This window comes from Pongo pygmaeus, chromosome 21 (genome assembly GCF_028885625.2).
Source record: "Pongo pygmaeus isolate AG05252 chromosome 21, NHGRI_mPonPyg2-v2.0_pri, whole genome shotgun sequence".
In the NCBI taxonomy this organism is placed as follows: domain Eukaryota; kingdom Metazoa; phylum Chordata; class Mammalia; order Primates; family Hominidae; genus Pongo; species Pongo pygmaeus.
In genome coordinates this window covers 62,468,999-62,496,537 of record NC_072394.2, presented here as the reverse complement: position 1 = coordinate 62,496,537, position 27,539 = coordinate 62,468,999, and the positions used below count along the sequence as shown (strand labels likewise).

Here is a 27,539-nt window from a genome sequence, read left to right as displayed (position 1 = left end):
AAAATTAGTTCCAGATTCAGTAAGTAATGGAGTAAAAACAAGCCACAGGGCCCATGTTTTTGGTACTTCTTACGTAGGGGGGCGTTTGGGGTATCCCCGGCAGCCCAACCTTCTCCCAACTTCCCTCTCCACCTTCACAGTCGGCGGTGGGGACCCCAGGCGTCTCTCATTCCAAGCCCCACCATAATTTTTGTTGTTTTTTGAACCACATGTACTATCTTCCATTACTTACCTTTTTTTTTGTTTAGATCAATTCACTTAATATTTTAATTTGAAAGAATTTGGTTTGACTATCAAATAGAAAACCATTATTAACTGGCACAGGTAAAGGCAACTGCAAATAACAGAAGTGAATAAAATTCTGATGACCTCCAGGCTGGGAAGGATTTTTAAACACGGTACAAACAGTGTGAACCATAAAGCACATCGGGGGTCAGCAAAATGCCAGCTGGACCCAATGGACGGCTGGCTATTTTTTGTAAATAATGTTTTATTGACACACAGCCGTGCCCCTTCATCCTCAGATTGTCTACAGCTACTTCATTACTACAGCAGCTGAACTGAGTAGGGGTGGCAGAGACAGCCTGGCTCACAAACCTCAAAATACTGACAACTTGGTCCTCACAGAAAAAGGCTATGAGCTCCTGAAGTTTATGATCAGCAATCTGACAGCCTTAAAAATCAAAACTTTTGTGCCTCAAAGAAAAGCATTTTAAAACTGAAAATACAAGCCCCAAACAGAGAGAAGAATGATATAACTCAAAACGGGGAAGGATTAGAAGCTACATCTTCAAAAGTAAACTCCTAAAAATCATTAAGACAAAGAAAACTTCAGGCAAAGTACATAAATCAAAGAAGAAACCAAAAAGCTGATAAACACTGAAAATAATGCTCAACCTCACCAGAAATTAGAGAAATGGGAAACCAAGCCTTAGGAACACACGTCCCATCACTGAGACTCACAGAAATGAAAGCCTGGGATGACGACACCATGATGCAGAGGCTGAGTGGCAGGGCTGTCCCAACCGCTGGTAGAAATGCAACCTGCACCTGCGCCCCAAGCACAACTCTGTAACACCTGGAAGGGTAGGACCTCCTGCTCTATCCACAGCCCCGCTCCAGGCCAGCCTCACCGGCTCACGTTCACGGCCCTCCACCGTGAAAACACTCAAGTAAGGATTTTGGTGGGAGTTGGGAACACTGGGGCTCAAGCTCCCCAGCGGAGACCAGAAACAACCCTTCCTCGAAATAAAAAGCCCCACTGCTCAGAGGAAAATCTGCCCAGAGCAGGAGTCCAACCTTCAGATCACGGATTCTCACCCGGTGAGCGTTCTATTGTCTCCGACCTCAGGGGACGTTGGGCGGTGTCTGGGACACGTTTGGTGGTCAGAAGTGGAGGGTGTACTACTAGTATCTAGTGCAAGGCGGGAGGAATGCTGCTAACACACTACACACACGGGACAGCCCCTCCACGGAGAACGATCTGGGCCCAAACATCAACGGTTCCCAGGCTGGGGACCCTGCTGCAGACTCTCGCTTCTCAAAGTGTGACCTGTGGCCCAGCAGCGAGCAGCGTCGGTAGCCCCAGAACCTTGCTAGAAATGCAGACTCTCAGGCCTCCCTGCACCTGCAGCATCAGAACCTGCATTTTCCCAGGGTCTCCAGTGACTCAGGGGGCTGGGGACAGCAAGGGTGCAGAGCAAATCAACAGAGGCAGTGGCGCTCCCGGAGCTGGTTCCCCTCACCCATGGGGCACTGTCTCTCCCTCCAGGGAAGGGTCGGCTTTTGAGGTTTAAAGAGAGAAGGAGCGAACTAGGGGCTGTTCGCAGACAGGGAGCGAACTGTCTGCCAAGCCCAGCCCTGCACAGACTGGCTCACACCTCACAGGGTGGGCAGGAGATGCGGACTGTGGCTGCTGGGATGGTGTGCATGAGATTTATCAGAATTTCCTCTCCTACTGCACACGAGACACGTTAGCCTGCCATCTGGCCTGGTGAAAGGGAAAACAGAGGCCCACCCTGCCAGAATGGCATGACTTTCCTCTGAAAGCCCACCGATGCCTGCTCAGTGGCTCTTGGCACCTTTGGGCAGTGTCCATGGGCGCAAACTGGGGTACGCAGCAAGCTCTGAGGGGTTCTGAACTCCAGTGGCTCTGGAACGTGGAAAGCAACTAGGGAGGTGCCCAATCCTGGAAAGCCACACCGGTCGGCTCCACCCGGCTCATGGCAGCCTTGCCTTCCAAAAGAAGGCCCCCATTCTGTCTCAGGGGCGTGACTGGATCCCTTCAGACCTCAACCAGCAAGACGCAGCAGCTCCACTCTGTCCTGCCCCATGAGACAGTCCATCTCCAGCCCAGCAGACAGCAGGGACCACCCAGGGAACCTTATGGGGGTGCAACACAGAAGGTGCCCACCCGTGGCTCTGGGTCACAGCCAGACGGCAGATGGGTAGACTTGGTGCACATATTGTCCAGAAAATGATGCGTATGTGGATATACATGTATGTGTATATATGCACAGACATGTACCTCATGACATTTCAATGATATACGACATATACGACACATATACGACAGTTGTCCCAGAAGATGAAAATGGAGCTGTAAAATTCCTTCTGCCTAGTGACATTGTTGCTGTCATATAACATCTTGGTGTAACGCGTTCGTAACATGTTTGTGGCGATGCTGGCGTAAAAAAAACCTACTGTGCTGCCAAGGCCTCTAAAAGTCTAGTACATGTAACCGTGCAGTACATCACACTTGATGTACATCACACTTGATGTACTTGATGTACATCACACTTGATGTACTTGCAGCACATTACACTTGATCATGATATTAAATGACTATGTTACTGCTTTATGTATTCAGTATAATTTTAGTGATTATTTTAGAGTGTACTCCTACTTATTAAAAAAAAGTTAACTGTAAAGCAGCCTCCAGCAGGTCCCTCAGAAGGAATCCAGAAGGCATTGTTCTCATAGGAGATGACAGCTCTACGCATGTTATTGCCCCTGAAGACCTTCCGGTGGGACAAGCTGTGGAGGAGGAAGACGACAGTGATGATGGTTCTGACCCTGCGCCGGCCTAGGCTAATGTGGCATTTGTGTTTTAATTTTTAATAAAACATTTAAAAAGTTAAACAATTGAAAAATATAAAAAGCTTGTAGAATAAGGGTAAAGAGAAACTATTTTTATACAGCTGTATAATTTGTGTTTTGTGCTAAGTGTTATTATAAGAGTCCGAGAGTTAAAGTTTATCCAGTAAAAAGTTACTATTCAAGAAAAAAATGTTTATGTAAATTTAGCGTAGCCTAAGTGTGCAGTGATTCTGAAGTCTGCGGTGGCGCATAGTCACGCGCTAGCCTTCCCATTCACTCACCACTCACTCGGGACTCACCCAGAGCAGCTTCCAGGCCTGCAAGCTCCATTCATGGTAAGTGCTCTATACAGAGGTGACATTTTTTATTTTGTATGTCGTATTTTTACTGTACCTTTTCTATGTTGAGAAATGTTTCGATACCATAATGTGCTAGAATTGCCTACAGTATTCAGTAGAGTCATGTGCTGTACGGGTTTGCAGCCTCCCAGCCATCAGCTGTAGCATGTAGCCAAATGTGCAGCAGACCGCACCCTCTGGGTTTGTGTAGTGCGCTCTGTGATGTTCCCACGACAACAAAATCTCCTAATGACGCATTTCTCAGAATGTATCCTGTCATTAAGTGACACGTGACTGCATAACTGTGTGTGTGTGGGTGAGGGGGTAGCTTTACTTGACAAACTTAGAAGATCCGGCAACACTGGACCCACCTTCTTACAGGAAAATGATCAGACAGAGGTGAACAGAGACTGCCCCCTGTCTCTAACACTGACAAGCAATGTCCTCATCAGTTTGGCCCAGTCCTTGCCTGGCTGCTACAGGCCAGTGGAGCAATTCACCCTCTAGGAGGCATTTGATGATGTCCAGGGACAGTTTTTCTTGTCACGGGAGGTGTAGTGTGTAGAGGCCGAGAATGCCGCTAAACATCTAAGCATGCATGGGACAGCCCTCACAGGAAAGGGCCCCCACACAGCCCCAAACATCAATGGTGGCGGGGTCAAGAGACCTGCTGCAGACGGTGGGTTGTGCCCAGCCTGGCACACCCAGGATGTGGGATCTCAGAAGGGCTCAGCCTGCAAGGCCAGAGCACAGGCCCGGCTGTGCCCGCACGCTGCCACTTACTTGGAGAGCTTCATCTCGATCTGCTGCCGGATCTCCTGTCTTTCTTCATCAGTCCTTCTGGGGAAAATGTTCCGGTCTTCTAGTTCCTGTTTGCTTGGCCGGTTCCTTAGCTTCACGGCCAGGAGCTCCTTCTTGCATTTCCGTGGCAGTGTTCCTAAAAGCCCCATCCAGGGCAAGAGGAGAGAAGGGAACAAAGGAGTCAGGTCTTAGTGGAGGGCTGGCTTGTCAATGGAGCCGCCCACCTGCCAGAGGAAGGACTCCAGACCAGGGTGATGGTGGCTAGAACCGAGGGGACACAGGCTCGCCAGCTTGTGGCACTTTCCAGTGGAAGACTGGGCAACACAGGGGCAAGGTGATGTCACCGTCTCTGTCCACTAAGCCCCCTACTCATGGGTTTCCAGGTACAGTCCCGGCTGACACCTGATGTCCCAGATGATTACTAATAGCACCCACATTTTTCTTTCAAAAATGTCTGAGTTTGGACCAAAAATGACACAGTGACTTTCCCCATGGTGGCCGCTGCCCCCACCCAGCTCCACATGGTCCCTGCACTTTCTCCCTGCCCACTGTCCCCCCAGCCACATGGCTCTTCCTTCAGTTTCTAGATATCCCACTCTAGGGTCTCCATGTCATCTCCTTCCTCTGCCTACCGCACAGCTCTGCCAGGACCATCCAGGGTTGGACCCAGGTCCTTAGAAGCCCTCTGAGCCTCCAATCACCACCACTCCACTTATCTTAATTCTCCCCAAACAACTGATATCTTTTCAGTTTGTTTACCATGTGTCTCCTGCAGAGACTTTAAGTGACAGCCTTTCCCCCACCCACCCATGTCCTAGCAGGATGTGGAGATGGTACATCATCGGTGAATACTGTTGCGTGAACTTAAGGGTGGGCTGACTCCAGGTCTGCTAGGCCAGCCTTCGTGTTCTATGTGTGTCTGGAATCAGCTGAGTGAAGTTAACAGCATGAGAAGAAGGTATTAGGGAATGGAATGTTTATATTTACTTAGGAGCAGAGATGGGGTTTAGCTCTTTCACAGGCAGAGAGGGTCATCCCTTAGTACACTAGGAAATGTGGGTGCTGGTTAATTCAGCTTTCTGAACAGCACAGCCCCCACCTGCCCTGCCACTGCAGATGCTGCTGCCTGAAAGTAACTCCAAAGTATCACATACAATGTAGGCTGCATTTTTGCAGTTTATGGTTTTGCAGTTTTTTTGGGCTGGGATTTAATTCCTGGGGGCTCCAGTCATTATCCAATATGGTCACTTCCATAGATGAAGGCAGGTTTTACTTCTTAAGAAACATGGTACCTAAAAGGAAGTCAACTCCTAGTGTGGAGACAGGAATACAAAGCAAGAAAGTCAGTTGAACAACATGGTCGTTTCACAGAAGTTTGGGATAAAGTAAGATACAAAAAGTGGAACTCAGCCAAGTCTTGAATTTCTAACATGCGATTGTTTGCCATGTGTTTTAGAGAGAAAATAACAACTCTGAAAATCATTTCAGCAAGGGCTCAGCCCCTATTTTAATAGCTTTATAAATGACTGCAGTCTTGTATTTATAGTCTCCTCAGGAGCCTGGAGGAGTCGCAGGCATTTTTCAGTTGGCCTTTACTGCATGTTATAAGAGAGACTGAATGCGACGGTGACATTCATGAATGCAGGAAGTCTCAAAGGTCTCGGGACAGATTCCTTCATAATGCTAAGGGACTAATACAGGAAAGAGGAATTGCCATTTTCAGAGAACTATAATATGCTTAAACATAAAACTATACTGAACGTGGTTTAATCTTTTCAGCTTTTGATGAAGCAAGTCCTTAAGCCCATTGCAAATGTCTCAGGCTTCTCATCACATACTTTTAATCGTATTTGTTCTTAACTGAGAAAAAGTTCCCTTCTTTGCAGATCTCTAGACATAAATGAAAACTCGCTCTGTGTGAAATCTGTGCTAGGAGCAAGTCATTCTCATTTACTTATTAATCCAGCCTCTATGAACACAACAAGGATACACAGTAGGACCACAACAAAAACTTATAGAGCTGACTGATCTTCACCAAGGTATCAGAAGGTTACCAGGTTTTGCTACTTAAAAGCCAAAAGAGGAAATTTCCAAAAGACATAGCTTAAAATGAGGACTTTTCATGGATTTGAGTGACCCTTCTACCCACTGAGTGAATTAATCTAAATGAGCATGCCTTCCCAGAGCAGGCTGCCTAGCACTGAGCAGGAGGTAGAAGCTGAGAAACAGGTGCAGGGATGGAGGGAGATCTTTCAGTCTAGATTGTGTGACAGACATCACCCTCCCCAAATGCCCCCAAACACGCTTGCTTTCTCTTCCTAAACTTTGATCTGGAAATCCCACTTCTAGGAGTCTGTCTCCTAAAATGATTGGGACAAGCACATAAAAGGTACATAAAAGGATGTTCATCCCGGACTTTTTCATAAAAGTAAGAAATTGAACACAACGTAAACATCCAGTCAGAGGATACCTGTTAAATTACGATGCATCTGTTCCATCTGAATATTGTGTACCTATTAAAAATGGTGGTGTATATGTTACGGAATGACAAAAGATAGTCACTGTATATTGCTAAGGAAAGTAAATGACAGAAAGTATGCATATTATATGCCAAAATATATATGTGTATGTGTTCAATTTTGTAAATATATATTAAAATAAATTGGCATATAAAAGCCAAGAATTGATCATTTTACTTAATTTTGGTTACTGTATTTTATTTTTTATACAGTTTCCTTATAAAAAAAGAAGTCACTGCTTAGAAAGAACATTGTTAAGTAACATCACAGAAAATGACAAAAAAAAATTCTCCTTTGTAAAAGCAAAGAGAAAACTGGCAAAAAAGATTGCAGTCAATTTTCACAACTCTTGAAATTAACCACATGTTTACAGCAAAACAAGCAATGTTTATTCCAGAAAAATTGGTGGAATTTTGAGAAGAATGTTTCACCTTTTCCAGTCCTGTGCTCCATTCTTCAACTCTGCAGTAGCCTTGGCATGTGACAGTCTGCATTTGTGGTGAAGACCAGCTGCCTGGCAGCCACTGAGGGAACAGAACGGGGCTAGAGCTCTTCAAAGACTCATTCCCTCCAAACTGTCATCATTTGACCCATCTTGTGTTCCCTGGAACACCACTTTTGCAAGGCTGTCTGTATTGGACCTGATCCAGAGCTCACCCAGTGCAAAAAGCCTTTTTCTCAAGGGGGTTTGAAAATAATACAGCATTGTCTTTCCAAGTACACAACTTTCATTTATCTTCAGACCAGTCTTGCTCAGTAATACCCTATGGAGCTCTTTACTGGCAAAACTCAATAAAAATCCATGCATTGTGCAAGAAATTAAACTAAAAGGTAAAAACCCTGATATTACCAGCTCTAGTCCAACTCCAGCAAATGTGGTGGATGGGGGCATCTTTCCAATGCACAACTGACAGGGCTTAGGAGGAAGGATGGGCAAATGCCGGCTCCTTCTCTCCAGGTACCAGAGTGGCACAGATAGCTGCTAAGTGGCACCACTCTCAGCTCCACCTCACCAAGCAAGAACTGCCTTCCACACTCCCTGCACACAGATACAAACACGTGTGGGGCTCAGGACATTCCCCTAGCCCCGGTCTCATCAGGTCCCATCTTCCATCCCAGTGGAGTAAAGGATGCTCAGGAGAATCCCAGACACTGTACTCAAGCACACAGAAGCATGGACACCATCGGTCACTCCCTTCTTTGTGAAGGGCTCTCTTCTCTCTCCTTCCAGGTCTCTGCCCTAGCCTGCTATCCTCCTGCCTCAAAGATCATGTCTCAGTTTACTTTGCTGGCTCTTCATCATCTCCCCTACCTCCAGATGTGGGTGTGCCCAGGACCCAATCCTCAAACCCCTTCACTCTCTGTCCACATTTGCTTCCTATATGACCTCCTGTGTCCCAGGACACTAAGAACCAACTGCTACTGGCTCGAGATTTCCATCTCCAGACACCACCTCCCTCCTGAACTCCAGGCTTGTACATTCAGCTTTCTTCACCATGCTTCCCCCAGATCTCTAGCAGGCATCCCAAAGTTAGCATATCCAAAACTAAGCAGGACCTCCTGCTCTCCTGTTGAAGCACAGAGTGGTTAAGAGACAGAACCAGGATGTAAACCAAGGCCTGACTCCAGCGACCACACTCCCAGCCTGACATTCATGGATCTGCTCAGTTCAATAAGGCACCTGTCCATAATGGACCTGTTCCATACCTGGCACTGAAGAGCAAACATGAGGAAGATGCCGCACATGCCTCGTTAAGGTTGGTCAGGTGAGGGAAGGAAAGGTAAAACCGGCACTTTTCATGTTCTCAAGCACATTATGTGTGTTTCTATTTGTGCACTGTCACAACATATCCTAATTATTTGTGTGGCTCTTTCCCTAACCATAGTCATTATATGAGCTTAAAACATTTTCACTCCATGGAGAAAAACAAATATGGTGAGTTTATCCACAGCGAGGATTATACCTTGTTCATTGTTGCCATACACAAACTCAAAAGCTGCGGAATGATCTGGTGCAAGAGAGAACAAATAAGCCACATGAGGAAGGTAGTGTGCCAGAAAGGGATTTCTGAAGGAAGTAGCATCTGAGCTGAAGCCTAAAAGATAAGTGGGGTTCCCATCTGGGGACACCCAATAGCAGAGTCTAACTTTATTCTCTAGAAGGAATGTGCTGTGAAAACTTGTCTCAGTCTTCCAAGTGAAAAGCTATGACATTAACTTCTGCTTCTGACCAAGATGGACAAACATGGACTGAATTGTCTTCCTCACTCAAACCTCAAACACGAAGTCAAAATGTATAAAACAGTAGTTTTCAACGTGCTAGAAATCAGCAACAAAAGACAGTGATCCTTGAGAAATGAGAATCAAATGGAGTAGCCCCATGACTGGCCAGCTACTGCCTCTAGAGAGTTGCCAGGCCACAATCCAGGGACGGGGAACCCAGGAAGAGCCTGGAAAACTCCTGGAGTTGAGAAGATGAACCTGAGAGGCCAAGGAGATCAGGGCAGCCAGAGTTAGCGTGAAAGAGACCTGGAGAGAAGAGAGTTGCATAGTAAGAAGACCCAAAGATCTACAGAGGGTCTCTTGAACCTTCAGTGGATTAATATGTGCCTCTGAGGAAAGAATCCTCTGAAATGATGAGGTAGCAGTGCCCAGTGCACACATAGCACTGGACGGAGGGCTGGTTCCCATCAGCCAGACAGAAAACTTCATGACATACAGACATTGAATAGAGTACACAGGGGGTTCTGCCTCTGGAATGGGAGTTAGCCGTTGAGCTAACTCAATAATTGAGCACTGCTCTGGTTCTATCTAACAAATGTTAAAGCAAAACCTGGCATGAATTAGACTACTTTCAAGTAACTTAACCGCTTCCCAGAACAAAACTCAACAGTATTTATAGGAATACAAAAAACATCCAATACCCAAGAAGGTAAAATTCACATGTGTCATCCAATAAAAAATTACCATGCCTGCAAAGAAGCAGGAAAAGGCTCAGTGAACTTTATGCATGAAACATAAAGAAAACTGTGTCTGGGCCATGGTAATCAAAATCTATAACCATGAGAAAATATTGAAAGTGTACAGAAATAAAAAGACATTCTCTGTATTCACTGTATAGAGTAACAAAGAGAATGACAGCAGATGTCTCAAGAGAAACAATGTGGATGACAAGACAGTGGAGCAACAATTACAAAGTAATGAAAGAAAAAAAACCCAGACAACTCGGAATTCCATACTTGGAAAAACTGTCTTTCAAAATAAGGACAAAATAAGTACCTTCTTGGACATAAAAAAGCTGGAAGATTTCATCACCAGCAGACCTGCATTATAAGAAATGACAGAAATGACAAAGGAAATCCTTTAGGCAAAAGGAAGATGATAGCCAAAAGAAACCTGAATCTATACAAAGGAAAGAAGAGTAATAGAAACAGTAACCACAAGTGTAAATATATAATTTTTTTCTTATTATTTATCTTTAAAAGAAAACTGGCTTTGATACTAAAAGTAGCATGAGGTTTATAACATGAGTGGAATTGACAACAACAATAGAACAAATGTTGGGAAAGGAGAACAGAAGTATACTCTGGTGAGGTCATGAGACTAAAAGTGAATTAGCATACTATCGCTGGAGGTAGACAGTGATAAGATAGAGAGGTATGCTATAACCACTAAAGCAACCATTATAACTATGGAAATAGTCAAAGAGGTATATAGCTAATAAGCCAACAGAGGAGATAAAGTGGAATAAAAGAATCACTCAGTCCAAAAGAAAGCAGAAAGATAGAAAAGATGGAAAAAACTAGATGGAACAAATAGAAAATAAATTGCCAGATGGTAGATTTAAACCTAATACAATAATCATTAAATGCAAATGGTCAGAATACCCTAATTAATGGCAAAAATTTTCAGAATGGATTAAAACATGAGACAAAACTATATGCTGCCAACAAAACATGTCTTATATATAAAGAACCTAGATAAAGAACAACAAAACTATATATAAAGATACAAATAGATTAAAAATAAAATCTTAAAAAAGATGTACCATTCTGACGCTAATGAAACAGAGCTGAAATGGGCACATTAATGTCAAGCAAGGTAGAATTCAGAGCAAGAAACCTCATCAGGTTCTTTGAAAAGAGTCATCTTATAATGATAAAGAGACAGCTTCATCAGGAGAGCATAATGATACTAAATATTGACAAACCTATGTGAGCTTTAAAATACATAAAGCAAAAAGTGACAGAATTGAGGAAAGAAATAAATAAATCCACACATTATTACTTGGAGATTTCAAAACCCCTCTCTAAATAATTCATAGAATAGAAAACCTGTAAGGCTACTGAAGACATGAATGACATTATCAACCAATTTGATCTAACACTTATAAAGCACTATACCAAACAACAGAAGAGCACACATTCTTTTCAAGTACACACACAACATTTACCAAGATCAGACATATTCTGGACCAGAAATAAGCTTCAATAAATGTCAAAGGACTCAGTCATACCAAGTACGTTCTCTGACCAGAGTGGAAATAAATTGGCTATAAATAACAACAACAAAAAAAATACCTCTAGAAAAATACCCACGTATTTGGAAACTAAATTAAATTCCTGAATAATTCATGGCTCCAATAAGAAATCAAAAGGGAAATTTGAACGTGTTTTGAAACAAATGAAAATATATCAAAATAATGGTAACAGGGAAATTTATAACGTTAAATGCCAATATTAAAAAAGAAGAAAGGTCTCAAATCAATGATATCAGCTTCCATCTTAGGAACCTAGACAAAGAAGAACAAAATAAACCACACGAGTAGAAGAAAAAGATAATAAGGATCAAAGAAGAAACCAATGAAATTTAAAAAATAATAAAGAAAAAAATTCATCAGGAAGAAGAAGAAAAAAGAGATGGTAAGGGAACACACAAATTACCTATATCAGAAACTGGAGAGGTGACACTGACATCTTCTAATTCTACAGATGTTAAGAAGATATAAGAAAATATAATGAATCACTTCATGCTAATAAATTTGACAATTGATATAAAATGAACAACTTCCTTGAAAAAACACAAACTACCAAACCTCACTTAAGAAGAAATATGTAACCAGAATGGACCTATATTTATTAAAAATAGAATTTCTAATTAAAAATCTTCATGCACATACACACTGCAGTCTCAGACACATGCACTGATGAGTTCTACAAAACATTTAAGGAATAATACTAATTTTATATAAATTATTTCAAAAAAGCAAAAGGAAGTTGTTATGGTTTGAATGTTTGTGTCCCTTCCAAAATTCATGTTGAAACTTAACCTCCAGTGTAATAGCATTAACAGGCAGGGACTTTTGCAAGTGATTAGGGTCAGGAGGTCTCCTCCATCATGAATGGCTTAAGGGCTCCTCCATAATGAATGGATTTAAGGCCCTTATAAAAAGGGCTTCACAATAGTTCACATCTTTTTGTCCTTCCATCTCTTGTCATGTGAGGACACCTAGACGGTGCCATCTATGAAGAATGGGTTCTCACCAGACATTGAACCTGCCAGCATTCCGAACTCCTAACCTCCAGAACTGGGAAAAATAAATTTGTGTTATTTATTACCACCCTGTCTGTGGTATTTTGTTATAGCAGCATGAATAAACTAAGACTGGGGAGACTACAAATCATTCTATGAAGCCAGAATTTACTCTGACAAAGTAAAACTAGAAAATGTTTCAAGAAAAGAAAATGAAAGACCAATATTCCTGAAGAACACTGATGTAAAACCCAAAAAAATTAGCAAATCAAACCCAACAATTTATAAAAATTGTGATTTTTACCTCTCTATATATATGACCAAGTGGAGTTTTTATTTCAGGAAGGCAAGATTAGTTTATCACTCAAAAAGCAACAAGGTAATTTACCAAAATTGACAAACTGAAAAAAGAAAAGCACACAATGACCTCAGTGTACATAGAAAAAGTATTTGGCAGCCAATGAGGAAACTAACACTATAGCTTGCTGCCACTATTGCCACAGACTTCTGCAGACTAGGCAACAGAGGTACTCACAGGCATTGCTGACATTGATTACAGCTGAAAAACCTGCACAGAGACTATATTACTGCACCCACCTGGAACCAAGGGCAATGTACTCTACCCTACTGACACCCTAGGACCAATCTATAGGTAAAAGTTTTTCCCAAAATATGCCAATCTATAAAATTAAAAGAGGTGACTATACCACAATATGTGCAGATATTAATGCAGGGACACAAGAAACAAGAAAGCAAGGAAACATGATGCTGCCAAAAAAACACAATAATTCCCCAGTAACTGACCCTAAAGAAATAAAACTTTATGAATTGCATGAAAAGAAATTCAAAATAATGACCTTAAGAAACCTTAGCAAGATACAAGAGAATACAGTAGAAAATTCAATGAAATCAGGAAAACAATTTATGATCTGAATAAGAAAGTCAACAAACAGTCATCATTTAAAAAGGAACAAACAGAAATCTTGTAGCTGAAGAATTCAATAAATAATTTTTTTAATTGAGAGCTTCAACTACAGACAAGATCAAGCAAAATGAACTTCTGAATTCAAAATAACCCATCCAGAGGGGAAAAGAGAGAGAGAAAAGGATTAAAAAATGAAGAAAGCCTATGGGACTTATGAGACACCATTAAGTAAACAAATGTTTGCATTATGAAATTTTCAAAGAAGACGGAAAAAAAACCACAGAAAACTTATTTAACAAAATTACAGGTGAAAAATTCCCATATGCTGGCAAAGATATGCACATCCAGATCCATGAAACTCAAACATCCCCAAATAACTTTAACTCAAAGAAGTTCTCTGTCAGATACATCATAATCAAACCACCAAAAGGTGAAAACAAGAAGAGATTCTAAAAGCAGAAGGAAAGAAAAATAACAAAGTCACATATAAGGGAATTCTCATTAGTCTATGAGCAAACTTCTCAGCAGAAACCTCTCAGGCCTGGAAAGAATGGGATGATAAGAGAGGGGGAAAAAATCCCTACTAACCAAGAATATTATATCCAGCAAAGCTATCCTTGAGAAATGGAGGAAATACAATCTTTCCCAGGCAAGAGTAAGCTGAGAAAATTCATTACCACTAGATTGCCTTTACAAGAAATGCTTAAGAGAGTACTTCAACCAGAAGTGAAAGGACAATAATTACTATGATGAAAACATGTGAAAGTATAAAACTCACTGGTAGAGGCAAATTCATAATCAACTTCAGAATCTACATTATGATAATGGTGTAGGTAAATCTTTCAAATCTCTAGTATGAAGATTAAAAAATCAAAATGGTCAAAAATAACTATAGCTACAATAAGTTGTTAAGAAACGTACAAAATTAAAAAGACATAAAGTAAGGCAGCAAAATTATAAATTGTGGGAGCGGGGTAAGGTAAAAGTCTAGAGTATTTGTATGTGACCAGAGTTACATTGTTTTCTACTTAAAATAGTGTATTATAACTTTATAATTTTTTATATAAGCCTCATGGTAACAAAAAAAATTACAGCAGATACACAAATGAGAACAAGGAAAGAATCAAAGCTTAGCACTACAGAAAACCATCAAACCACAAAGGTAAACAACAACAGAGGAAAAGACGAACAAAAGATCTATAAAACAACCAGAAAACAACTAACAAAATGGCAGGAGTCTTTACCCATCAATACTAACTTTGAATATAAATGAATAAAGTCTCCAGCTAAAATAGGGAGTGGCTAAATAGATTTTTAAAAACAAGACCTAATTGTATGCTGCCTACAAGAGATTCACTTCACCTCTAAGGACACACATAGACTGAAAGTGAAGGGAAGGACAAAAATACTCCATGCAAATTGAAACCCAAAGAAAAGCAGGAGTAGCTATGCTTATATCTGATAAATTAGAGTTTAAGTCAAAAACTGTAAAAGGTCATTATACAATGATGAAATCAATTCAACGAGAGGATATTACCATTGTAAAAATATATGCATACAAATTTGTACCTAAATATATAAAGCACATATTATATCTAAATGAAGACATAAATTGCAACACAATAATAGCAGGTGATATCAACGCCTTACTTCAGCAATGGACAGATCATCCAGGCAAAAAATGAACAGAGAAATATTGGATTTAAAGTGTACTCTAGACAAAACAGACATAATGTTCATTTACGGAACATTCTATCCAGCAGCTGCAGAATACACATTCTTCTCAAATGCACATGGAACATTCTCCTAGATAATATATTAGGCCAGAAAACAAATCTTAACAAATTTAAGATCAAAATCATATCAAGTATTTTCTTTGACTACAAAGGTATAAAGCCAGAAATTAGTAACAGGAGGAACTTCAGAAACTTTACAAATATGAGGAAATAAAACATCATGCTCCTGAATAACCAAGGAGTCAACAACGAAATTGAAAGGGAAATTAGAAAGTATCTTGAGACAAACAAAAATAAAAACAAAACATACCATACCCTATGAGATACGGCAAAAGCAATTGTAACAAGGAAGTATACAACAATAATTGCCTACATCAAAAAATAAGATGTGAAATAAACAACATCACACTATACCTCAAGAAACCAGGAAAAGAACAAACTCAACCCAAAATTAGTAGAAGGAAAAAAAAAAAATAAAGGTTAGAGCAGAAATAAAATAAAGACTAGAAAATACAAAAGATTAACAAATGAGGTTTTTTGGAAAAGATAAAGCTGACAAATCTTTAAACTAAGAAATGAAAGAAAATCAGAGATGAAAAATGGAACATTACAACTGATACCACAGAAGGAATCATAAGACACTATTATGAACAATTACATGCACAATGCACAGTATGAACAATTGGATAACCTAGAAGAAATGGATCATTTCCTGGACACATACAGCCTACCAAGATTTAATTACGAAGAAACAGAAAATCAGAACAGACCAATAATGAGTAAGGAGATTGAGTCAGTACTAAAAAATCTGCCATCAAAGAAAAGTCCAGGACCTGACTGCTTCACTTCTGAATTCCACCAAACATTTAGGGAACTAATATCAGTTCTTCTTAAACTATTCTAAAATATTGAAAAGGAAGGAGTATTTCCAAACTATTCTACAAGGCCAGCATTACCTGTTACTAAAACCAGATAAGGACACAAAAAAAGAAAACTATAGGCCAGCATCCCTGATGAACATAGATACAAAAATCCTCAACAAAATAATAGCAAACTAGATTCAACAACACATTTAAAAAGATCCTTCAACATGAACAGGTGGGATTTATCCCAGGGATGCAACGATGGTTCAATATGTAAAAATTAATATGTTACATCATAGATGCAGAAAAAGCATTTGACAAAACTCAACATCACTTCATAATAAAAGCTCTTAATGAAGTCAGTTTAGAAGAAATGTAACTCAATATAATAAAGGCCATATATGACAAATCCATAGTTAACATCATTTTGAAGGAGGAAAATTGAAAGCCTTTCCTCCAGGATCTGAAACAAGACAAGGATGACCACTCTTTTTTTTTTTTTTTTTTTTTTGAGATGGAGTCTTTTTCTGTTGCCCAGGCTGGAGTGCAGTGGCACAATCTTGGCTCACTGCAACCTCGGCCTCCCAGGTTCAAGTGATCCTCCTGCCTCAGCCTCCCGAGTAGCAGGGATTACAGGTATGCACCAGCACACCTGGCTAATTTTTTGTATTTTTAGTAGAAATGAGGTTTCATTGTGTTGGCCAGGCTGGTCTTGAACTCTTTATCCTCAAGCAATCTACCTGCCTCAGCCTCCCAAAGTGCTGGGATTACAGGCATGAGCCACCACGCCCAGCTGAGGATGCCCACTTTTACTACGTTCATTCAACAAAATACTAGAAGTCCTAGCCAGAGCAATTAGGCTACAGAAAAAAAAAAAAAAGACATCCAAATTAGAAAGGAAAAGCTAAATTGTTCCTGTCTGCAGATGACATGAACTTCTATATAGAAAACCCTAAAGACCTCACCAAAAAACTGTTAAAATAAACAAATTCCATAAAGTTGCAGGATACAAAAATCAACATACAAAAATCCCTACTGTTTCTGTACAGCAATAGCAAACTCTCTGAAAAAGAAATCAAGAAAATAATCCCATTCACAATAGCTACAAAAAAGTAAAATGGGAATAAATATAACCAAGGAGATGAAAGATCTGTATTCTGAAAATTATGAATCATTGAAAGAAATTGAAGATGACACAAATAAATGAAAAAATATCCTTTGTCCATGGCTGGGAAGAATAAACATCGTTAAAATGCCCATATTATCCAAAGTGATACACAGATTCAATGCAATCTTTATCAAAATACCAATGACATTATTCATAAAAATAGGAAAAAAGTGAATCTAAAATTGGTATGGAACCACAAAAGACACTGAATATTTACAGCAATCTTGAGCAAGAATGAAGCTGGAGGCACAACACTACCTGACTTCAAGATATACTACTACAGGCTGGGTGCAGTGGCTCACACCTGTAATCCCAACATTTTGAGAGGCCAAGGTAGGAGAATTGCTTGAGCTCAAGAGTTCAAGAGCACCCTGGAAAACATAGTGAGACCTCGTCTCTACAAAAAAAAAAAATACAAAAATTAACTGGGTGTGGTGGTACATGTCTATAGTCTCAGCTACTCAGAAAGCCGACGTTTGAGGATCACTTGAGCCCAAGAGGTCAAGGCTTCAGTGAGCTGTGGTCATACCACTGCACTCCAGCCTGGACAACAGAGTGAGACCCTGACTCTAAAAAAATAAAATAAAATAAATAGATATACTACAAAGCTATAGTAACCAAAACAGCATGGTACCAAACAATATTTTGGTATAATAACTAAAGCAGCATAAAAAGAGACACACAAAGAAACTCTCAAACATAAAAATCAATTGACCTAATTTTGAAAAATGGGCAGAAGATTTTAATAGATATTTTCCCAACAAAGATATGGTGATAAGTATATAAAAAATGCTCAACATCATTAATTATCAGAAAAATGCAAATTAAAACCATAATAAGACACCACAACACATCCACTAGAATTAAAAATTAAATTCTAACTCTCCGCTAAGTCTGTGGAATTCTGCATACAGGGATAGCCCAGCCCTTGGCCAACTGGATCTGCACAGAGTTCTTTACATAAAATTAAAACGATTGACCACATCAAGTATTGGAGAGGATGTGGAGGAACTGAAACTCTAATACCTTGATGGTGAGAATATATCAGAGGATCACTCTAAATGGCAGGATCACTTCATATTTTTCCGGTTATTAAAAAGTTAAAAACCTACTACATGACTCAGCCGTTCCACTTCTAGCTATTTATCCAAGATAAGTGAAAGCATATGTCCACACAAAGACTTGTACACAAATGCTGATCACAGATTTATTTGTAATAGCTAAAAACAACCCATATGTCCATCAACAGGTGAGACCTGATTGATGCTTCCAAGGCCCCTCATTTGTTCCCAGCTGTTCCTGATAGCCTCACTCCATGAAGACCACACATGGCACTTTGATCCCATGAACAGCTGCCCTCTCTAGGGTGAAGAGAGATGCCTGGCTGTAAGACTAGTCATCAGAATCCTCCCTTCTAGTCCTAGGTAAGTAGGGAGACAGGAAACAGACAAAGAGGAGGAGGCGGATCTCACATCAGTCTTCTCCCTGATACCTAATCTCCAAGATGGAAAAGCTTAATATATATTAATACATCTGTGCTTGTATAAGCATGAAACAGCCCCAATGGGACAGATAAGAAACCAGTAGCATTGGGGCTCCTTTAAGCAATGTATACTGACTATACCACCTGTTTGCAAAAATAAATAGAAATACAATCAGTGTGAAACAATGAGAACACATGGACACAGGAAGGGGAACATCACACACCAGGGCCTGTTGTGGGATGGGGGGTGGGGGAGGGATAGCATTAGGAGATATACCTAATGTAAATGACAAGTTAATGGGTGCAGCATACCAACATGGCACATGTATACATATGTAACAAACCTGCACTGTGCACATGTACCCTAAAACTTACATTTAAAAAAAAAAGAAAAAAGAAAAGTGCTCGAATGCTTCTCCAGAGTGACCTTCTAGCCACTCCTCTGGGCAATGCTCCTTGAGGTCAGAACTTCTCAGAGGACAAGGCTGTAGGGTGATTTGCTTCCCAATGGGGAGTTCCAGTCAGAGCCACCCTTCAACCTACCAGGGAGCTTGCTCTGACCATCAGAATTAGAGCCCATCTTAGATTGTTTCATGCTACTATAACAGAATACCCAAGACTGGGTAATTTACATTGAACAGAAATTTATTGGCTCACAGTTTTGGAGGCTGGGAAGTCCAAGAGCAAGGTACCGGCATAACAAAGGGCCTTCTTGTTATGTCATAACATAACAGAAGGGCAAAGAGAGGCTGAGAGAGGGCCAGACTGACTCTTTTATACCAGCATTAATCCCACCCATGATGGTGGAGCTCTCATGGCCCAATCACCTCTTAGAAGTCCCACCTCTTAATACTGTTATAATGGCAATTAAATTTCAACATGAGTTTTGGAGGGGACAAACATTCATACCATGGTGGAGCTGAAAGGTGCTCACCAGGCTCTCCTACCCTCACCTCCCTGGTGAATTAATGAAAAGAACACCAAAGTTCATGGAAATATGAGTTGTCCCAGGTCATAGCTGAGACCAGAGAGCTGACTGCCTCCCAGCAAAGCTCAAAGACTACGTTCTCTTCCTCAGCTACAAAAATAATGTATGCTCATTGCAAACAACTTCAGCCTAATAGTATTAAGGAAAAATAGTCTTCCTTTCTCTGCCCACATCTCACCTCTAAAAAAAGCTACTGCTAACATTTTGCAGTATCTACTTCCAGAGCTATTTCTATACAATTAACAATTTACAGACTCCCACTTAATTCTGATGTTTTACAAAAGTGGGATCATACCATACACAGTACTTTGCAATATGCTGTTTCCTCCACACCATAGCTGGTCCTGGTTCCAAAGCAGGGTGTTTTAATCCAGCTCTTTCAATAGCTGTTAATAATCCCACAGTGTGAACATCACATAATCCCATCATTTATTGGTCCAGCTCACCATGAATGGACACTTAGGTTAGTGTTTGTTTTTGTACTTCTAGCCAAAGCTGCAGAAAATGTCCTCATTCCTGCATTTCTCTGCATGCATACGAATATTTCTGTCAGCTTGATCCCTGGAAAGGGGAGAATTCCTGAGTCAAAGTTTCTGATTAGTGTAGGTTTTGACAGGAGCTCTTTTGGCTATTTCTCCCTGTATCACCGGGCTGGCTATTGCTTTTAGAACCAGTCTCAGGTACTCTCTAGAGAAGAAAAAGGATGCCAATGTGGAGGGGGAAGGGAGAGGATCAGGAAAACTAACTAATGGGTACTAAGATTAATACCTGGGTGATGAAATAATCTGTACAACAAACCCTCATGACACAAGTTTATCTATATAACAAACCTGCACATGTACCCCTGAACTTTAAAGTTAAATTTTAAAAAAGAGAAAAAAAGGAAATGTATATAAATAAGAACATAAGGCAAAGAGGCTTTGGAGTTAAAATAAACTCACGATGAGATATCTTTTTCTCAATCAGCCCGCATGTTGGAATGTATCCTAAGGACATAATTACAGAGATGCGCGAAGTCTTAGTTACAAGGAAGTATGTCTCCACGTTGCTAATGCAGCCATTTCCCAGCACAAACTGCAAGCCAGGATTGGCAGTCCTGGATCCTGGTGGGCTCAGGCTGCATGAACTGATGTGCATGAGGCTTTGGCATTTGGGTAGAGGGAGTAATGAATCCCAGGAAAGAGGAGGGTGGCAGGGATTCCCCAACTCCTCCCAGCCGGGCCTATGTCCTGGCTTTATAAGTGCCTGTGTGAGAACAGTCCTGGAGTCTGCTTTGCACAAGCAGTGACATTTTCAGATATTGTACCTTTTAATTCTAGAGCTTCCATTTGGTTTTCTTTTAGTTTCTGTTTCTCTGCTAAGATTCTCCATCTGGTCATTCATTGTGATCATTTTGTTGACACTCTAAGACCTCTAACATATTTATAATAACTGCAGGTCCATTTTGGTTTTGAACAAGGTCTTAAGGTATGCCCCTTACTCCTAAGTCTTGGTCTTTGTGGGATTTCAACAGTCTGTTGCATTCATCGAGGTCTCTTCACTCTGTTTGAGCTGAACTCCCAACATCTCCCAGCACCCCCCGACCTTCAGCTCTCATGCCCACAGGCAATCTCTGCTAAGTCTGTAGAATTCTGCATATAGGCATAGCCCAGGCTACGGCCAACTGGATCTGTACAGAACCTGTTACATAACTCCTTCCTGTCCTACAAACTCCAGCTGCTTCAGTAGCCCAGACTCCAGTCTCTGCCTCCTCATCTTGGTGAGATCACCACTCTGCTCGGAGGCCACCTCCCTGCACCCTGCAGGAAGATGCCTCCCCCAGAAACCAGGGAGATCAATTATGGGCTAACCCAGGGGTCTCGACTCTCTCAAGGATAACAGGCATGTACTGTTGCTGTTCAATGCCTCAAAACAGTCCTCTCATTCATTTTGTCCAGTCTCTCATTTGATTTTAGTGGGAGGGCAGCTACCATCACTTCATCACGGCCAGAGGCAGAAGTGCCTGACGTTTTCTGAAACAACAGTGACACTGTTATAGATGCCAACACCAGACTCTGGGGGTCTTGAGGGCAAACTCTCCCTATATCATGGCACATCTTTTCTGAATGAGTGGGACTGTGATGTTGGAGGAGGGGACTGCCTGGGCTTTGATGTGGAAACATGGAGATGACATTAGCTGAGTATGAGGATCTGGGAAGTTGAGCAGGTTTCCTGGGAAAGAGGACAAGGTTAGCTTTGGCTCTGCTGAGCTCAGGGTGCATCAGGGCCTCTGCAGGGACAGTGGACAAATGGACATGTGGGGCTTTAGCATCAGAAAGAGCTGGAGCCAGGGATGGAGATTTGCGACGATCCACCTATGGGGACAGATGTGAGGTTGAGCCTCAAGAGAGAGCACAGAGCCAGCAAAGGAAGGAGCCAGGAAGCTTGGGCCTGCTCACCTTTAGGGGCAGGTCAGGGAAGAGGTGCCAGGATGGCAGGAAGAAAGGCAGGATGGTGTCCTGGGAGCCAGGGAGAGAGCAGGGTTGGAGGTTAATGAGAGGAGGGAGCCAACAATGGGGGAGACGGGGCTGCCAGGTGTGGGGGGCATCCAGACCCTGCAATGGGTGCCTGAGGGTAAGGGAAGTGTCACTATCCCTCAGTCTGAAAGGGGAGCGCCCAGGCAGGCCTTCTGGGTTGATGAACTTTCTCTAGAGAAAAACGCATCTGTACGATGACCTGGATGAGATTGGAGGCTATTATTCTAAGTGAAATAACTCAGGAATGGAAAACCAAACATCGTATGTTCTCACTCATGTGTGGGAGCTAAGCTATGAGAATGCAAAGGCATAAGAATGATACAACGGACACTGGGGTCTTGGGGAGAAGAGTGGAAGGGGGACAAGGGATAAAAGACAACAAATATGGTGCAGTGTACACTGCTTGGGTGATGAGTGCACCAGCATCTCACAAATAACTTACTCACATAACAAAATACCACCTGTACCCCAATAACTTATGGAAGAAATAAAATGAAATGGAAAAGTGCATCTGTGGGTGTGTACTTCAGACGGGAGCTAGTGTTGCATTTTCACTACAGAGTCCTGTGGATCTCTATCATTCCACACCTCCAGGGTTCTATAAAGTCTCGTTTCTGTAAAAAGCATCACCACCTGTCACAAAGAGGAAAGTGAGGGTGCTTTGCTTTATACAGTAGCTGTAAACCAGTAGGAAGTGGGTGTGGAAAAGTCAGACTCTGTCTGAAAGCCTGAGTTCTAGCCCAGGGCGCCTGACTAAGGAATGGCACTGGAAACTCTCCTCTCCAGCTCCTGGCCAGAGGGGCTGTCTAAGGAGTGGACCGGGGACTCTCTTCTCCTCAGCTCCTGCTGTGTAAGGGTTTTTATGTGTGCCACGGTTGTTGGCAGAACAACAGCCACAAAGATGTCCCCATATCTCTTGTGCATTTTCTTTATACAAAGAGTGAGATCACTGGCATAGTAGACAAGGCTGCACGTGGCCATTCCCCTGCTGGCTTCTCCAGAATGACCTCTGCCTGTCTTCTTCCCTTTTGCCCCTCAAAGGCTGGGCTTCCTTCCACCCTGGAGCTTCTGAGCCTGTGAGACCCTCCCACCTCTGCTCCTCCTCTGGATCTCAGCTCAGTGCCCTCCCCAGCCCCGCCCTGGAAGCCAGTGCACTTGCCAGGGCACTGCAGTCCCAACACAGGCCTGGAAGGGGCATCCTCTGCGAGAACGCCTGTGCCCATGGATGTAATTTACATACTCATCAAGAAGTTAACATCAACTCGTCATAGCAGGTCAAGTGCAAGGAGACCACTATTCTCCAATCTTCCTACAAAAATGTGGTGTCTATTTTCCTACCCCTCGTGTCTAGGCCAGCACTGGGACATTGTTTTGCAACAGAATAGGGCACAAGTGACAGGGTTTCCTCTTGCTTCCACTCTGCATGATTTCCCTTACTCTGACACCACTGCCGCCATAGCCACGAAATTTAAAATAACACATTCACGTTGGATTGCAAAAGTCCTGCATACTTCCTGAAAAAAAAATAGTGATTAGTGAAGATCACTATTGTTGAGGACTTCTACAAACAGCACAGAAAGAGACTTCTGTAAATACCTGTTAACTACACAGAGAGAGCTCCGTGGACACCCGTCAACTGCACAGAAAGAGACTTCTGTAAACACCTGTCAACTGCACAGAGAGCGTTCCATGGACACCTGTCAACTGCACAGAAAGAGACTTCTGTAAACACCTGTCAACTGCACAGAGAGTGTTCCCTGGACACCTGTCAACTCCACAGAGAGTGTTCCCTGGACACCTGTCAACTGCACAGAGAGAGCTCCATGGACACCCATCAACTGCACAGAGAGTGCTCCATGGACACCTGTCAACTGCACAGAGAGTGCTCTGTGGAGACCTGTCAGCTGCACAGAGAGCGCTCCATGGACACCTGTCAACTGCACAGAGAGTGCTCTGTGGAGACCTGTCAGCTGCACAGAGAGCGCTCCATGGACACCCGTCAATGGCACCGAGAGTGCTCCACGGACACCTGTCAACTGCACAGAGGGCCCTCCATATGCCCCTTTAACTGCTCAGCTGTGCTAAGTGCCATGCCACGCACAATGGCCACCCTGACCTGTTGAAGTTTCAGGATGGCTCCACCAGGTCCTCGATGGCTCTGCCCCTAGGGCTGTTCCCTGGGCTGCTGCAGATGGACCTGCTCATCCTAAGGAGAGAGGAGCAGGAGGCCACAGCAGCCCTCACTGTCCCCCACAGAAAGGCCTTGGAGCAGGCAATCTCACATCATTGAGTTGTCAGGTTCTCAAAGTAATTCTCAGAGGGATCACCATGACCTTTTTTGAAGGGAAATTGAACCTCCAGCAGGTGCCAGCCCCACAGACTAGGACCCAAGTGGGCAAACTGAATGGCCACACACAGCTCAGAGCCCAGCCAAGGCCCCCAGATACCAGGCTAGCCTGCACTCCCTGGGGGCACACACGCCGAAGCTGGGGAGTGAGCAGGGCAAAGGGGAGGATCCCAACCCCAGGCCTCCTGCCACGGAGGGGCTCAGTTGAGGAGGGAGCCGGCAAAACACCGAACTGACTCAGAAGTTTGAGCATCACAGGGAAAGGATATTCTGACCCCTGAATCCAGTGTTTACGATTCAGACTGAGTGGCGGTTTACTACCTACAAATAAACAGAAAAGTCTAGTGCCACCTGGATTCCACCAGAAGCAGGAGATGCAGAGGGCTGTTGGAAAACAAAATGAAGCAGCTTTGAGGATCAGACCTCACGCGCTGTGCTGGTGCAACATGCCAGGGACACACCCACTGGACAGATGCTGGCGCTGCTGACCACGGCCTTCCTCTGTGGATGTGACTTGGCTTTCCTCACAGTGCATGCAAGAGGTGCCCAATAAACGTTCTTGACTGACTATATGGTCCCTGTCAGCGTGGAGCTGGGCAGGGCCCCTCTAGTCAACTCAGGTCGCTGGTGAATCATCTCCCGCTTCCTCTCCTCTGCGCTTTCTCTTTCAGCCAGGGGCCCACAGCTCCAAGAATGGAGTCCAGCAGCACCATCCCCACTCCCCAGCTCCTGCCAATTTCTCTTCTCTGCCTCAGTCTCCCACATTATGATTCACCTGTGTACCACCACTCTGCCCCAGAATTCACAAGTTGAAGCCTTGACCCACAATGTGACTGTATTTGTGGGTAGGGCCTGTAAGGAGGTAACTAAGGTTAAAGGAGGTTGCAAGAGCGGGGCCCTGATCTGATGGAACTGGTGTCCTTGTAGAGGAAACAGAGGCCAGAGTACTCATCACCCACTCTCACCAACCAGCACACAGGGAAACAGCTCTGTAAGGACACAGAGAGAGGCCTCACTGGAAATCACTTGTTCTTGGACTTTCAGCCTCCAGAATGGTAAGAAAACAAATGTCTGTTGTTTCAGGCACCCACTGTGTGGTATCCTGTTATGGCAGCTGGAGCTGACTCTGACACTCCCTGCAGACCCCATCCCCTCCTGCCTGGGCATCCTCATGGCCCCTCCCTGTCTTTCCTCTGGAGCCCACCCTCCCACCCTCGGAAAGTCCTGGGGCCCTTTCCAAGGCTTGAATCATGACAGCATCAGGTTTGCGCTCCAGAAAGATCAGTTCAGCTGCAGGAGATCCTGCACCGCTTCCCACCAATGGCAGCAAGAGCAGCCAAGATTGAATGAGCCCCTGCTGTATGCCAGGCCCAGAGGTAGCCTTTGAATGCGTTTCCCACATCATCTCCCCGCAGCCCTATGAGGCAGGTGCTAGGATTTCGTTTTCCTACTTTGCAGATGACAACGTCCCACAGTGTGGCCCAAGGCCACATAGCCAGGAGGTGAGTGACTTGGGACAACCCTCAGAGGCTTCACACTTTGGTGTCTTTTGAATTCCAGCTTTCTTTACAGGGTGAATAAAGGTCTCTCTCCCTGGCCAGTCCCTAGGTCTCACACTGGGCTCTGCAACAACCACGCTGCCCTGTGCACCTCACGCGTCTCACCTCCACGCCCAGGCTCAAGCCGTCCCTATGTGAAAAGCCTTTACTTTGACTAGGACCAGGACTCCTCATTTTGAAGCTTTGGTTCTGCATCCTGGCAGCTCTTGAGAGTCACCCGGTGTTTGGGTCAGGGCTCTTCAGAGACACAGAAGCAATGGGATAGACACACACCACACACACATATACATATGTGTACATATACATGTATGTACATACACATTCTATATATATACACACACATATATGTGCATATGTGTGTGTTTTAAGAAATTTATTTTAAGGAATTTACTCATGCAATTGTGGGGGCTGTACAGTCCTGGATGTGGAGGGCAGGCCAGTGGCTGGAGTGGATTCCGCAGTCTTGAGGCAAGATTTCCTCTTCTCTGGGAAACTCCAATTTATTCTCAAACATTTAACTGACTGGAGAGAGCCACTCAAAGCCCCTTAAAGTCACTGACTGCAGGTGACAACCACATCTACAAAATACCTTCACAGCAACATGCAGACTAGCATTTCAATAGCTGGGTGGAACAGCCCAGCCAAGAGGACACACAGGATTGACCTTCACCCTTGTGGAGCCTGCAAAGTGCAGAGGCCCAGGCCCCAGGGAGACCGATACAGTTCCTACCAATGCTTTTAAAAGCACACGGCTGGCCCAGAACGGCTGCTTTCAGATGCACAAATCACAGAGTACTCTTTGCCTGTGTCCATCTGGTGTTCATCCCCTAATCTTGAAATCACCTCCTGGGGGCTCCTGCCTCCCCCTTGCTGCAGGCACCTGTGGGCTGGGACCCTGGCTTGTATCACTGTGTCCACAGCACCCAGGGCAGTGCCTGGCACCTATGATGTGCTCACGCGTTGGACGAACAGTGGGCTACAGTCATGTGCTGTGGAGCTGGAAAGCCCTGGATTCAAAATGGGCAAGTTTCATCTCCTCTCTTTGCCTCATTTTCCTCTACTGTTAAAAAAAAAAAAAAAAAAAAAAAAAAAAGCAGTAATAGCAGCTGTCTCATCACCTTGTCAAGGGACTTAGGCAATAAAATGCATGAAAAGTGCTTGTCAAGGTACTTGATGGGAAATAATAGCTCAAAAACTAAAGGGCCGGGACGGGGCGGGGCGGGGGGCAGCCCTGTTTCAGCTGATTGTCACTGGGGCTGTGCGTTCCCACTCTGAGAGCTCTGCTGCTTGGTGCTCAGCCAGAACCACCCTGGGCCAGACCTGCCTCCGCTGCAAGACACCCACCAGGTCGCCCTGAGACTAGGTTCTCCCAAGCATCCTGCATCCCGGCGAGCATCTCCAGCGCCATCTGCTGTCTGTGCAGGGAGTGGCTGGGTTTCCACAGCCTTTCAAATCTCTAGCCCCAACTTTCAAAAGGCAGGGGCTGCCTGCTGTTCTGTGAAGTCACCATGGAGACGACTGTGGGGGAGCCCTCACTCGCTGCAGGTGGCTCTTCACTTTACAGAAGGATGCACTGCACGAAGCCTTTCAGTACACCCTCCCCACACTTAAAATGGCATTCAAATAACACGTTCGCATTCACTTTTTACAAGTATGTCTACTGGG

The 27,539-nt window shown here is 43.3% G+C and overlaps 1 protein-coding gene across 7 annotated transcripts in view; it reads right to left on the bottom strand.

The window, feature by feature from the left end:
- Positions 1 to 27,539, bottom strand: part of PHACTR3 (phosphatase and actin regulator 3) — a 280,608-nt gene that overhangs the window by 38,161 nt on the left and 214,908 nt on the right. For all 7 annotated transcript variants that reach the window (XM_054467832.1, XM_054467836.1, XM_054467833.2 and 4 more), the window contains one exon: positions 4,221 to 4,374. In XM_054467832.1, coding sequence (XP_054323807.1) covers positions 4,221 to 4,374 — 154 coding nt within the window. The remainder of the gene's footprint in view (positions 1 to 4,220; positions 4,375 to 27,539) is intronic.